We start from the raw sequence: 14,880 nt of genomic DNA on the forward strand, positions 1-14,880 counted from the left end.
CTCCAGTAAGGGGGCACTAGATAGAGTGCAGTAGAATCCCCGGCTGATACCACCCTCCCTAACTTGGAGGTGGGGGGTGGGGTATTGAGGCTCCTTGGAATATCCAGACTGCTGCCCTGGTGAGATCGATTAACTTGGCATAATCCAGAAACTGGCCCTCTAGCACCCAGCTGCTCCCTAGATCAACTCCCCAAACACTGGCAGAGCTTGAGGTTCTCTTTAATTCATTCCTGGAATGCGGGCAAGTCTGGTGTTTATTGCCCATCTCCAGTTACTCTCTGAAGGTGCTGGTCGGATAACTCTGGGGCATCCTGAAGGTGGAATATAAATGCAAACGATTTCTTTCTAAGCAGGACATCACTGCCACTTCCAGGCTCACCAAAAATGTCTGTTTCGTTGCAAATTCATTGTCGATCTCTGGACGTCATTTCCAATCAGATACTTTGCCAGCTCTTTTTTTAAAATATATATTTCAGGGAGTTCATCAGCCTCAGCTGTTTTATGTTGGAGTCTGCCCCACAGCTGGGCGCAGGGCTCACTTTCCTGCTGAGCTCCCGTCTCACTTGAGGTCCTAACGCTTTTTTCCCTTTTGTGATGACAGGGAGCTCCACAACTTTCTGCAATCGAACCTCTTCAGTAAAGGGCCGAATCACTCGCACTTAGAAGGAGGTGTTTCTTTGGGAATTGGAGCGTTTAATCTGGTAAGGTCGGAAACTAGGGGTGACCTTGCGTCCAAAGTGGGGGAGGCTCAAGGCAAAGGGGAAGCGTTGGAACTCCCCGTGGCCACGGGCGGGACAGGAGTACGGAGTAACTTGTCCTTGGGCCTGAATGAGAAGGTCGGGTTTTCCTTAAGGTGATTTAGATTCAATCACACGCCAGTCGCCCAGCCCTGGCTCAGCGGGGAAGCACCCTCGCCTCGGACTCAGAAGGTGGTGGGCTCACGAGAGAGGCCACTGCAAAACCTGAGCCGATGCTTTCAGCGTTGAACTGAGGGGAGGGGGGAGGGTCTTTCGGGATGAGACACTAAACCGAGGTTTGTGTCTAAAGGGTCCCCACGGCCTTATTTCAAAGAAAAGCAGGGTGGCTTTTCCAAGTGTGCGGGCTCTTAAGTCTATGTGTGCCCAAATTTCCAACTGTAACACGAAAGGTATCCATAAGTGAGCAAAAAAATCCATAATCTCAATTAGAAACATGAAGATGGGTTGGAAGCATCCACACTAGACCTGGAGCAATGGATGGTGGTGATGGATGACCAGGAATCTCTCCCACTCTTACCTCCTGCCGTTGGTGTACGTTGGAAGGATTTCCATGTCGACGCTCAGCGTGTTTAGCCCACGGTATAAACGCACCTTACTTGCCCATCATGTCCTGGGGTGAGACTTGAACCCAGATCTTCTGGCTCAGAGGTAGGGATGCTACCCACTGCGCCACAAGGAGCTTTAATTTGCATTTAATCCATGCTGTCCCTGACCGGGAAGCCCTCGATGCTGCTACTTGGTTGCCGGAAGTTGGAACCTCTTCCAATTCCCCTCCATCGCATCCCTCAATAGGAAAAACAGACGGTAAACGGTCAGGTAACCAAGCATTTGTGAAGTCGCCTGGTCTTTTGTGAGGTAACAGCTTCCTTTTTTTGACTTGTCTTTTGTCTTTGTCTTTAGACGCTGTCACTGTTCCCCACACGGATCCTGAAATTGTTGGAATTTGCTGGCTTCTCTGGTGACAAGGTAGGGTCTAGATCTTTGGCCACTTTCACCTTGAAGGGAGGTGACGGAGAAGGGACCTGTTGTAGACATACACGTGGGAGTAAATGGCGAATCTAGGGCAGTTACTCCAGGGTATGCCAGGGTACGCAAAGGAGAAATGTCGGCTGCAACCGGTGAAAGGAAAGTTTAGGGTGGCCACAAAGAGTGACCTCTCGGTGAATGCTTTATGGAGATGAAAACCACTGACTTGTTGAAGAGATGGGTGCTGTGATGGAGGGAATGTAGCATTTTATCATTGATGGATGAGTAACCTTTTAAAGCAATTGTCAAAAAAAAGCCAGACATGAGGTAAGGGGAAATGTTTTTCCCTCAGCGAGTGGTTATGGTCTGGGACGCACTTGACTCTAAGGGCGGTGAAAGCAAAATTGGAACTTTCAAATGGGAATTGGATAATACTTGGAAAGGGAAACATCTGCAGGGCTCGGGGAGAGAGCAGGCAGACAGGGACTAATGGAGCAGCCCTTTCGAAGAGCCAACACAGGCACGATGGGCCGAATGGCCTCCTTCTGTACGGTCTGATTCTAAGAGCTGAGACTCCGATGGTACCCTGTGACTTTGTTAATTAGAGAGATGACTGTACTCGTGTGAAACAGACCGTGTTCCCCTCTTTGTCAATTAGTTTGAATCATAATTGCCTTGGTTAATTAAAGGATATTAAATAATGCATTAATGAATGCATCTGGCATTCTTCCCCAGCACATCTTTTCTGAAGAGATGTAAAATGAGTACATGTTCTGTGCTGTGATCTATTATGAAAAGGTTTGAGAGGTTAAATGGGAAAAGATAACATTCGTTTGCCAGCGAAATGGTAACAAGGAAGAGTGGGCAGGATTGCTATCTGAAGTATAAAGTCGGAAGTTCAAGGGTAATTTTTTCTGCTCAAGGGTTATCTGGAGATTGAATGCTTTACTGCAGCCGGTGATTTGAGTTTTAGACAGCTCCTGCAATGTGACACACTGGAAAACCCCAGTGTCTTGTCTAATCTGAGGATCTCCACATTCCTCCAATTCTGGCCACTTGTGCCTTCTCGATTATCAATGCTTCACCATCGGCGGCTGGTGCCTTCAGCTGCCTAGGCCCTGAGCTCTGGGATGTCCTCTCTAAACTTCTCCCGCTCCTTCTTTAAGACGCTTCTTAAAACCTACATCTTTGACCAGGTTTTTGGTCATCTCTCCTATCTCTCCTAACACCTCCTTGTGTGGCTCGGTGTCCAACATTGTCTGGTAACACTCCTGTAAAGTGACGGGACATCTTATTAGTTAACCGTGCTATATAAATGTAAGCTGTTGTTGCAGTTTTTTTAAGAAAAGGCCTACCTTCACACACACACACACACACACACACACACATTTTCCCCCCTTTTATGGGGAACTGTGGGGAAGGATTCCCCGGTTGATTGTCAGCCCGTTAAGCTGAGTCTCGAACACTCCTCCCCTCACCAACAGGATCTGAGCCGGGAGTGGGATTTGAACCTAGAGCTTCTGGTCTGTAGGTAGGGATACTATCCATTGCACCACAAGACCTCCTACTGCCATAGGTTTAAAAGTAACGACTCAAACTCCTTGTGCTCTGAGTCTGATGTTGCTGATGTATTTTCCAACAGGAATATGGTCTGTCCCAGTTACATGATGGAGTGCTGGTGCCTAATCTCCGGGCGATTCTCTGTGTCATGCTGCTGTTGTGCTATTATACCTTCCTTACATTCATACTTGGTAAGAGAAAACGGATTACCTCAAGGTTTATTTCAGCCAGGCTCCCATCGCCCTGGTAACGATAACTCGAGAGGGGAGGCACTTGTTAAGGGATCTTCTCCCCCTTGTCCCTATCCCTCCACCCTCCTGCCAGCCAGCAGAGAACACAGTGACAGGCCACTCGGCCCCTCCAGCCTGTTCTGCTGTTCAAAAGATCAGGGCTGTTCTGTATCCGAACTTCACCCACTTGTCTTTGACCTGCCCACCGGGACCCACCGTCAACACAGCTCCGAAAGCGATTTCTCAATGACTGTGAGTCTCCTGGGCTGGTCTCCAAGTCTAAGGGGGGAGGGGGTGGGAGAGGGATTTCCCAGGTTTGTTTTTTTTTTGTTTCCTAAATTCCATCTGGAGTTTTTGTTTTCTTTATTCCTTTGGGGAGGGTGGGGGTGGAGGGGAGGGGGCAATGCTGGCAAGGCTGGCATTTGTTGCCCATCCCTAATTGCCCTTGGGTTGCAGAGGGCAGTTAAGAGTCAACCACACGTTGCTGGTGGTGGCTCTGGAGTCATGTGTAGGCCAGGCCAGACCGGGTAAGGGTGGCAGATTTCCTTCCCTAAAGGGGCATGAGTGAACCCCGATGGGTTTTTAACAATGATAGTTTCACGGTCACTATTACTGAGATTAGCTTTCAACTCCAGATTTATTAATTGAATTCAAACACAACCAGCCGCCCCTAGTGGGATTTGAACAGGATTTGACTCTTGCGCGCGCCCGGCCGCTGATCGGAATATTGCGCGGGATGACATCGGGACGCTTGCCCGACGTTGCCATGCGCTATTTTACACTTGAGCTAAAAATTCTGCCCTTGGAAACGTTAATGAATTAACATTTATTGCTTTTTTCTTTAAACTTCATTCTTGGGATGTGAGCATCCTTGTCAAGGTCAGCATTTATTGCCCATCCCTAGTTGCCCTTGAGAAGGCGGTGGTGAGCTGCCTTCTTGAACCACTGCAGTCCATGTGGTGTAGGTACACCCACAGTGCTGTTAGGGAGTCCCAGGATTTTGACCCAGTGAAGGAACAGCGATATATTTCCAAATCGGCATGGTGAGTGGAGGTGGTGACCTTCCTATGCGCCCTACCATCCTTTGACCTTCTAGGTGATAGAGGGGGTTTGGGAGGTGCCGTTACCATTGTTACTATACAGCTTTATTTAATGGAAGCTGATTTTTCCCAACTGGGCAGCCGGCCCTGAACTGCTGCTTCTCTCTGTATGGAGCTTCCCCTCTTCAGGTGGATTGTAACTTGCTGTCCGTGGCTTCCCTCGGAGATATTCCTGTGGAGTGCTATGAAACATCCCTTGGGGAGAGCAAGTTGGTGGTTCAATCCCAGGCTGTCCCTTGTAGCCAGACTCTGAAATGCTGTTTTCATACTGCTTTGTTTCCTCTTGGCTTTAGGAACGGGAGAGGAGGAAATCACCGATGCCGTGGTTCTCCTTCAACCTTACCTCACTCGCTATCCCAAGGTAGGAGCTGCACCTCCATTTTTTCTGTTTGCTTATAATGTCGAACCAATAGCTATCCATTGATATAGTTTGGCGTCCGGCCTGTCCCTTTAAGGCCACTACATCGTGTGGGAGGCCCAGGGACAGGATTTTGGGTTGGGACCTCGATGTCAGGGTCAAATGGGGGTCATGACCCCCGCACTGTGTGGGCAACAGTCCCCAGGCAGCGACTTTCCCTAAATTGGTGATTTAGTGGACAGAGGGTGCTCTTGCTGTCCAATCAAGGGCAGGCTCTCAAAGCTGGAGGGCCAATCCAAAACCATCCTCCTACCAAAGCTTGGGAAGGCTCTTAGTCTGATCCAACCCACATCTGTTCAATTAAATAATGGTTCTGAAACTCACCACTACCCATTCATAAACTCTGGGCTAATTCCATGGGTGACTTGTAAAAGCTGCAACACTTACATTATTTTAAAAATTTATTATTTATTTACTTGTTTATAACTTTTTTTTTTGCCAACTATTGATCTGCTCAGGACATTTTATGTTGAAATAAAATGGAATACTGTGTTTAAGAAAGGATATACTTGCACTGGAGGCGGTACAGCGAAGATTCACTAAATTGGCCCCTGGGATGGGGGGCGTTGGCCAATGATGAGAGGCTGAGTAAATTGGGCCGATATTCTCTGGAGTTTAGAAGAATGAAGACAACTTCACTGAAACCTACAAAATTCTGAGGGGGTTTGACAGGGTGGACGCTGAGAGATTGTTTCTGCAGGTCGGGGAATCTAAAACACGGGAGTACAGTCTCAGGATAAGGGGCCGATTGTTTAGGGCTGAGATGAGGAGAAATTACTGCACCCAAAGGGTTGTGAATCGTTGGAATTCTCTACCCCAGAGGGTTGTGGATGCTCCAATGTTGAAATACATTTAAGGCTGTGGGATAGACAGATTTTTGGTGTCTCGGGGAAGTAAGGGATATGGGGACCAGATAGGAAAATGGTGTTGAAGCCCAAGATCAGCCACGATCATACTGAATGGCGGAGCAGGCTCGATGGGCCATGTGGTCTACTCCTGCTCCTAGTTCTTATGTTCCTATGTATATTGCTGAAAAAAGAGACATATTTTGTACTGCTTTCATCAAGACACTTTGCAAGAATACCAATATAAGGGTAAACAACAATTAATACAGTATGTAAAGATAGTGCTGAACAAAATAAGTGACAGCCATTCACTGACTCATTCCTCCGGGCAATGCCTTGACCAATCAGGGTCAAGCTGCCCGGTTTAAGTTTCAAATAATGCTTGGCAGTTAACTGTCAGTCACCATCACTGGTGCATTCCCCATGGCAACGTCTTTACCAATCAGAGTCCACTTGCCAACCGATCAGCACTCTCTTCCCATACAGTATAAATTGTTGTTTTCCCCTTATTCTTGTGAAGTGTCCTGATGAGTGCAAGATGAAAAACTTCAATGCGTCTCTTTTTTTTCAGCAATATTCAAGCTCTGTACTGCCAAACGACTATTTCCTACGTATACGTATATCTGGCCGTGTAAAGTTGGGTCCCCAACCCATCCTGCAAGGATTAAATGCAGCTTGCAAACCCACGTCTTTTACTGACTGTACACCTGGAGTATATTGAGTGCAGTTTTGGTCTCCTGATCTAAGAAAGGATATACTTGTCTTAGAGGGGGTGCAGCGAAGGTTCACCAGGCTGATTCCTGGGATGGGAGGATTGTCATACGAGGAGCGATTGGGTCAACTAGGTCTGTATTCACTGGAGTTTATAAGAATGAGAGGGGATCTCGTTGAAACGTATAAAATTCTGACAGGGCTGGACAGACTGGATGCAGGGATGATGTTTCCTCTGGGTGGAGGGTCTAGAACAGGGGGGGTCACAGTCTCAGGATACGGGGTTGACCGTTTAGGACGGAGATGAGGAGAAACGTCTTCACTCAGAGGGTGGAATTCTCTACCACACACAGAAGCTGTGGAGGCCAAGTCACTGAATATATTTAAGAAGGAAATGGATTTCTAGACTCTAAAGGCACCAAGGGGTTTGGGGAGAGAGCGGGAGCATGGCGTTGAGATAGAAGATCAGCCATGATCATATTGAATGGCAGAGCAGGCTCGAAGGGTGGAGTGAGCTACTCCTGCTCCTATTTTTCTAAAAGCTTCTATTGTTTTTTTGTGTTGACTTTCAAAACTGGCTTCTCAGTGCAGTTTGATGCATGGGAAGGTGGGGGAGGATTGCAAGGAAGTTAGCTCTGGCTGATAGTCTAACACCCCTCTGCTTGCCAAAGTATAGAGTAAGCCAGGGGGTGAAATATGTGCTTAGGAGTGACCTGCTCCCCTTCTTCGAGGCATTGACGGTCCCATTGATCTTATATCTTGGCTGCAAGTAGCAATTGGGCCACAGTGCTGCCGGGATTCCCTCCAGGGTCACACGTGGCCATTTCACCAGTCCTCATCTCCCCTTTCCCCTTCCGATCACTAACATCTCACTCCCTGCTGGCGCTACTCGAGTGTGAGAAATTCCAAGAACCAAGGGGCCACCCAGGGGCCGGAAAGAGGTGGAACGTAGGAACAGGAAGAGGCCATTTAGCCCTTTGAGCCTGAGGCTGACCTGTGACCTATAATCATATACCTGCCCTTGCCCCGTATCCCTTTGACACCTCTGGTTAATGAAATTTACCAAGTTCGGCTTGATTAGTTTGATTGCTTTCCCTTTGTGGGAGAGTGTTCCAAACTTCTAACATCCTTTATGCGTTTTCAAATTTCACTCCTGCAAATGTTTTGACTATTCCAACTAGTCCTAGCCTGCCCGACCAGTGGAAATGGTTTCTCCCGATCTATCCTATCTATTCCTCTTAATATCGCGAAACCTTCGATCAAATCACCCCTTAGCACTGCCCTCTGCTACTTTGCCCCTGCAGTTGTTCTCTCAGGTTACCTGAACCGTTACCGCAAGTAACCCCCAGAGAGGATTCAAACAGGCACTTAAAAAATAGTGTTTTGTTCCGCTTCTCATAAAAACGATGGTGGGGGGGGGAGGCTGTTCAACTGGGTGGGGCAGTTGGAGGCAGGGAGGTCATGTGATGCACTGTCCAGAATGCAGCCAATCAGAGTTGCGATTTGCCAGTGAGATCCTGTTGCTGCTTTTTCCGCAGGGGGCGATATTCTTGTTCTTTTCGGGGAGGATTGAAGAAATCAAAGGGAACCTTGATGAGGTAAGAACCCTCCCTGTGAAGTGGACTCTGTGGCTGGGGCTCGTTCCCTGTGGCTCAGTGAGTAGCACTTTTGCCTCCAAGTCAGAAAGTTGTGGATTCAAGTCCCCACTCCTCCTTGAAGAGATGCAGGCTGATGCTCCAGTGCAGTACTGAGGGAGTGCTGCACTGTCGGAGGTGCTGTCTTTTGGAAGTTAAACCGGTGGCCTTAGAAGATCCCATGGCCCCTTGTGAAGAAGAGCAGGGTGTCCTCTATCCCTGGTATCCTGGGAGTATTTATCCAGCAATCAGCTTCACAAAAATAGATTCTCTGGGTCATTGGCACATTGTTTGTGGGAGCTTGCTGTGCCCAAATTGCTTTTCCTAAATATCTCCTAATGTGGCTTGGTGTCAAATTTTGTTTGCTAATAGGCCTGTGAAGCACCTCAAGATGCAATTCTACAATAAACATGAAGAAATGTTGATGCAAGCTGTTGTTCATAATAATGTTCCCTTTCTGAAACAGAGTATCCTCAAACTCGTCAAGAGCAAGTGGACGGGAGAGCTACTAGTTTATGTTAAATTTCTTTTTTATTCATTCAAGGGGTGTGGGTATCACTGGCTGGGCCAGCATTCATTGCCCATCCCTAATTACCCTTGAGAAGGTGGTGGTGAGCCGCCTTCTTGAACTGCTGTGGTGTGGGTACACCCACAGTGCTGTGAGGGAGGGAGTTCCAAGATTTTGACCCAGCGACAGTGAAGGAACGGCGATATATTTCCAAGTCAGGATGTGCGGCTTGGAGGGGAACTTCCAGGTGGCGGTGTTCCCATGTATTTGCTGCCCTTGTCCTTCTGGATGGTAATGGTCGTGGGTTTGGAAGGTGCTGCCTAAGGAGCCTTGGTGAGTTCCTGCAGTGCATCTTGTAGATGGTACACGCTGCTGCTACTGTGCGTAGGTGGTGGAGGGAGTGAATGTTTGTGGATGGGTTGCCAATCAGGCAGACTTTGTCCTGGATGGTGTCAAGCTTCTTGAGTGTTGTTGGAGCTGCACTCATCCAGGCAAGTGGGGAGTATTCCATCACACTCCTGACTTTTGTCTTGTAGATGGTGGACAGGCTTTGGGGAGTCAGGAGGTGAGTTACTCACTGCAGAATTCGCAGCCTCTGACCTGCTCTTGTACCCACTGTATTTATATGGCCAGTCCAGCTCACTTTCTGGTCAATGGTAACCCCCAGGATGTTGTTAATGGGGGATTCAGCGAGGGTAATGTCATTGAATGTCATGGGGTGATGGTTAGATTCTCTCTTGTTTGAGACGATCATTGCCTGGCACTTGTGTGGAGTGAATGTTACTTGCCACTTGTCAGCCCACGCCTGGATATTGTCCGGGTCTTGCTGCATTTGGACGTGGACTGTTTCAGTATCTGAGGAGTCACGAATGGTGCTGAACATTGCGCAATGATCAGCGAACATCATCAATTCTGACCTTATGATGGAAGGGAAGGTCATTGATGAAGCAGCTGAAGATAGTTGGGACTGGGACACTACCCTGAGGAACTCCTGGGCAGGAACTCCTATTAAAATGGAGTATCTTCTGAAATACTTGTTACTAATATCACACAGCAAAATTTCACCCTATCTGAAGCCAGACGGTACGGTATTGTAACTTCTACTGTGTGTTTGGTGTAGGCAATTGGAAGGTTCGAGGAAGGCTGTGCTGCACAGCAGGCCTGGAAGCAGTTCCATCACATGTGCTACTGGGAGCTGATGTGGTGCTTCACCTATAAGCAGCTCTGGAAGGTCGCCTACTTCTACGCTGACCTCCTCAGCAAAGAGAATCGCTGGTCTAAGGTGAGGGACCCGCTAACGCTTGAGTGGCTGGTGGGTTTAAACACTTGACCTCGGGAACACCCTACGCCACAAGAATGATGGAACGGAGATTCTCCACATCGTCAGCCTCCGATTTTAAGGAGGAGGTGACCCGTCAGAGGGTTTTAAAATGACTGGAAGTAGAGAAAGTGTTTCCACTTATGGGGAGATCAAAACTAATTGGCAATGAGCATAAGATAATCACATATAAATCCAGTATAATAAATGTTATTGTATAATAAATCCAGTATAGTAAATCGGCCCATCTCCGAATCCTTGAAACCGGAGTGGAGGCAAGTCAAACTTGATCCTGAGGTAAGGCCTAATAGTAAGATAAATCCTTAAGTGGCTCGGTGTCCTTCTTTTGTTCTATAATGCCCCTGTGAAGCGCCTTGGGATGATTTGTTACATTAAAGGTGCTATATAAATAGAATAGGGAATTCAGGGGAAACTTCGTTACCCAGAGATTGGTGAGAACGTGGAACTCGCTACCACAGGGAGTGGTTGATGTGAATGGTATAGATGCATTAAAGGGGAATCTGAATGAACACATGAGGGAGAAAGGAATAGAAAGATATGCTGATAGAGTGAGATGAAGTAGCCTGGGAGGGGGGTCATGTGGAACATAAACACCAGCACGGACTGAATGGCCTGTTTCTGCGCTGTAAACCCTTTGTAATTCTTAGCAATGTGAGCAACTCTCAAGTACAGAGCCATGGGGAGATTCACCAGGATGTTGCCTGGGATGAAACATTTAAGTTATGAAGAGAGGTTGGATAGACTTGGGTTGTTTTCGTTGGAGCAGAGAAGACTGAGGGGCGACCTGATCGAGGTGTACAAGATTATGAGGGGCATGGACAGGGTGGATAGGGAGCAGCTGTTCCCCTTAGTTGAAGGGTCAGTCACGAGGGGACACGAGTTCAAGGTGAGGGGCAGGAGGTTTAGTGGGGGGGATGTGGGGAAAAACTTTTTTACCCAGAGGGTGGTGACGGTCTGGAATGCGCTGCCTGGGAGGGTGGTGGAGGCGGGTTGCCTCACATCCTTTAAAAAGTACCTGGATGAGCACTTGGCACATCATAACATTCAAGGCTATGGGCCAAGTGCTGGTCAATGGGATTAGGTAGGTAGGTTAGGTGTTTCTCACGTGTCGGTGTAGACTCGATGGGCCGAAGGGCCTCTTCTGCACTGTGTGATTCTGTGAAAGGAAGTTGCAACGAGAGCTCTGGGGAGCTGGGATAACTCTGCTCCCCTCCTCCCACCCCCACCCCCACCTCCCTCCTCCAGGGCACTTCCTGCAGCCTCAAGAGCAAGCGAGGGAGACAGTCCAAGCACTGAATTCTGGCACATCCAACATCCTGCAACCAATCATGTTTTGAAGGAGACCCTGAGTCCCAGAGAATGACATGGCGGGGGAAGTGCACATTGGCGTCGCTGGGTGTATTCCTGGAGGTTTTGCCACGTGACCTCCTGTCTCCAACCACCCTGCCCCCAAAATCCCGCCATTGGTCCATTCTCCTTCCCATGGCCAATTAGAAAGGGAACAATCTCTGTTTCTCAGTGGGATTAATTTTGACTGTTCATGAAACTGGTGGCACCCTGGCAATGTCCCTACCTTTGGGCCAGAAGCCCTGGGTTCAAGTCCCGCTTCAGGAGGAATTGCTGGGCGTGGAAGGTGCATTTATAATGTGGCCAAACAGGTTGAGAATCAACCTCTAAGTCCTTCCAATACACCTGAACGTCAGCCATACTGCAGGTGGAAATGGCAAACCACTGCCGCACTTTGCCAAGCATAATCATGGACCAATCGAATGGAAGTCCATGGTCGCCAAGGCCCTCTTAGGCCATGGTATCTGAATGAGGAGGAGGCTCATGAAATGGCTCTATTCTCCATCTTCAATTTCTTTAGAATTAAAAAATGTTAAAAAAGAAACCTTTTTAAATGCTGTATTGTATTTCTCCCCAGGATTTGCTCCCAGCACTCTCTTGGGGGTTAATCTTCAATATTTAGAGATGCCCGGATAGTCAGCAACTCTACACATGGTCCCTGGGTAGAGTTATGTTTTAACACGACCCTAAATCAGTCCCTTCAGTCTGCTTCTCGGTACTTTTTTTGACTTTTCTGTAGCGGTTTGGTACAACTGAGTGTCTCGCTCAGCCTTTTCAGAGGGAAGTTAAGGGCCAGCCACATTGCTGTGGGTCTGGAGTCACATGTAGGCCCAGACCAGGTAAGGATGGCAGATTTCCTTCCCCTAAAGGACCTTAGTGAATCGGATGGGTTTTATGACAATCTGATAGTTGGTCACCATTACTGAGGCTTTAATTTTTTAATTCCAAATTTTATTCATTAATTGAACTTAAGTTCCACCAGCTGTGTAGCGGGATTTGAACCCGTGCCTCCAAAGCATTAGCCCGCGCCTCTGGTCCACTAGTCCAGGAACGCTATGCCACTGTCCTCTTCTCCAGGGCAGCTAGGGATGGGCAACAAATGCTGGCTTTGCCAGAGCGGTGCCCACATTCCCATGAATGAGTTTAAAAACTGGCGGTCCAAGGTCTTGTGGAGATTAAGGTAACCTTAACCTCTTTTCTAACACTGGTGTGTTTGACTTGCTGGCCTGCATGTTTACAAAGGAACATGTTTCCTACGGAACATCAGGCCTGCTGACGGAGATTGGACGTTAGCTATTTTTAAAAAGATTATTCATGGGCTGTGGGTTTTCAGGCAAGGTTGGCGTTTATGTCCCATTCCCAGTTGCCCTGAGATGGCGGTGGTGGGGCCACCGTTCTTTAGCCACTTTTTGTAGCGGCTTTGATAAGGACATATGAACATAAGAAATTGGAGCTGGAGTAGGCCATTTGGCCCCTCGAGCCTGCCCTGCTGTTCAATAAGATCATGACTGTGGCCTTAACTCCACTTTCCTGTCTGCACCCAACCCCCACTCCCCGACCCCCAACTCAGCCTTGAATATATTCAATGACCCAGTCTCCACTGCTCTCTGGGAGAGAGCATTCCAAAGGTTAACGACACTCTGAGAGAAATTCTTCCTCCTGATCTTGGTCTTAAATGGGAGACCTCTAATTCTGAAACTGTACCCCTCTCCCCTAGTTGTAGATTACCCCACCCCTGAGGGGAAACATTCCATTAGCGTCCACCCTGTCAAACAGTTGAATGGGTTGCTGGGCTCCTTCAGAGGGCAGTTAAGAATCAACCACATTGATTATGGGGCTGGAGTCACACACACAGGCCAGACTGGGTGAGAATGCCAGGCTTTGTCCTTTCTGGGGATGGTGGGAGGGAAAGTATGACCCATGATGTGAAGAGCAGGCGCCAGGCGAGAACAAGATCAGATGTGATGGTCATGCCAGAGTCCACCCCAGCTTTTAGCTACGCGGTTTTAACATTATCATCTTCGAGCTTTTTCCTGTCTGCTTCAACAATGTTTACAAATCCAACATGTCATTTCAAATCCAAGGAGATTCTAGAAACATCTGGACAGAGCAAATTTAGTTTGAGCTCTCGATGATGGTGAGGTTTCGTGAGTGGATGGGACAAAAAAAAAAGCGCATTTATCAAGCTATTTATTTAGCAGCTTTTGACAGAAAGTTCTGGAAATTGTTGTCCTACAATGGATTAGCAGTCAACCAGTTATGCTGTTTTCTTCTCTTGCCCTTTAGGCTATGTATGTCTACATGAAAGCAGCATACCTGAGCATGTTACCTGCACATGAATCAAAACCCTTTGGGGACAATGAAGTTGAACTGTTCAGGTGAGTCAAAATTCCTTGGGAATATTTCTTCCCATTCCGCTGACAGAGTGACCGATTTTCCCCCCTGGCAATTTTTCACGTCGCTATATATACTCCCGCTTCTGCTTTAGTTGTGTCGACATAGCAGGCTCATATCCACATTCCGCCAACATTTATCTGGGTAGCACTAGATAAACCAGGCATGACCTGCTGAGACTGGTAGTCCTGATAATGAAAACCTTTAAATGGAAATAACCTAAAAATGGGGAAATAACCTAAAGATGGGTCTTGAAGATTTCCAGTGATGGGGCTGTGACTGTTTCCTTTGGAAGCTTGTTCCATTGTGGGGTTGTCCTTGGGAAGAGGGATTGTTGATACGCTGTCTTGAGAACAGATGGTCTTTGTATTTTTGTGTGGAGGATTCCCTCGTGTTTTGTCGTTGCTGGAGGGCACCAGGTACTTGTTTCTGTCAATTCCCACCAGTCCGTTCCTTATTTTATAGAACATGGTCGGTGTATTTTTCCCTCATTCCCATTCCAAATCTTTGATCCAGGATGTGACACTGGTGCCTTTCCCATACTGATCCGTGCAGAATTGCGCATCCACAACTTGCCAGCTGAAGATCGTTGGGGAGTTGACCAAGTTGATCCAGGCAAGTTGTTCACTGCGGTGACGGTTCCGATCCAGCTCCACCTCACAGGAGGGGTATGCAGGGTGACTCAGCATGAGGCATGCTTTGATGGACTGAATGGGTGTGGCATTAGCATTCGTGTATCGTCCGACATTTTGGCAAATAGTCTGGGATCATTGCACCCAACCTTGCTGCCCTTGGGTAATCAGCTTGCTTTGCTTAAGTATATCAGATTAATTAGATTTCTGTCAGAAAATAGCATTTTGGAATATGGCACATGAGTAATTTGAGACATGACTTGTGGTAAGTATAGCAGGTTTTGGAGGAAAAAGATGACTTTGGATCTATGGTCTTCAGAAGGGATTTTTCTTGTCATGCCTGGGTCTTTTGTAGGCTAATTGATAGAGATTGATTGCTGTGATTAGACCACAGGTCTATAAATGCATCATGCCACTACCAGGATGGCAGAAGGCAGG

General features: G+C 47.7%; 1 protein-coding gene across 1 annotated transcript in view; it reads left to right on the forward strand.

Moving 5' to 3' along the window:
- LOC144668945 (tetratricopeptide repeat protein 39A) overlaps window positions 1-14,880 on the forward strand; it is a 42,652-nt gene that overhangs the window by 14,656 nt on the left and 13,116 nt on the right. The window contains exons 5-11 of the mRNA XM_078531439.1: window positions 602-701; window positions 1,659-1,724; window positions 3,367-3,475; window positions 4,908-4,975; window positions 8,127-8,186; window positions 9,851-10,012; window positions 13,703-13,794. Of these exons, the coding sequence (XP_078387565.1) occupies window positions 602-701; window positions 1,659-1,724; window positions 3,367-3,475; window positions 4,908-4,975; window positions 8,127-8,186; window positions 9,851-10,012; window positions 13,703-13,794 (657 nt within the window). The remainder of the gene's footprint in view (window positions 1-601; window positions 702-1,658; window positions 1,725-3,366; window positions 3,476-4,907; window positions 4,976-8,126; window positions 8,187-9,850; window positions 10,013-13,702; window positions 13,795-14,880) is intronic.

This window comes from Cetorhinus maximus, chromosome 28 (assembly GCF_964194155.1).
Source record: "Cetorhinus maximus chromosome 28, sCetMax3.hap1.1, whole genome shotgun sequence".
NCBI classification, from domain to species: Eukaryota; Metazoa; Chordata; class Chondrichthyes; order Lamniformes; family Cetorhinidae; genus Cetorhinus; species Cetorhinus maximus.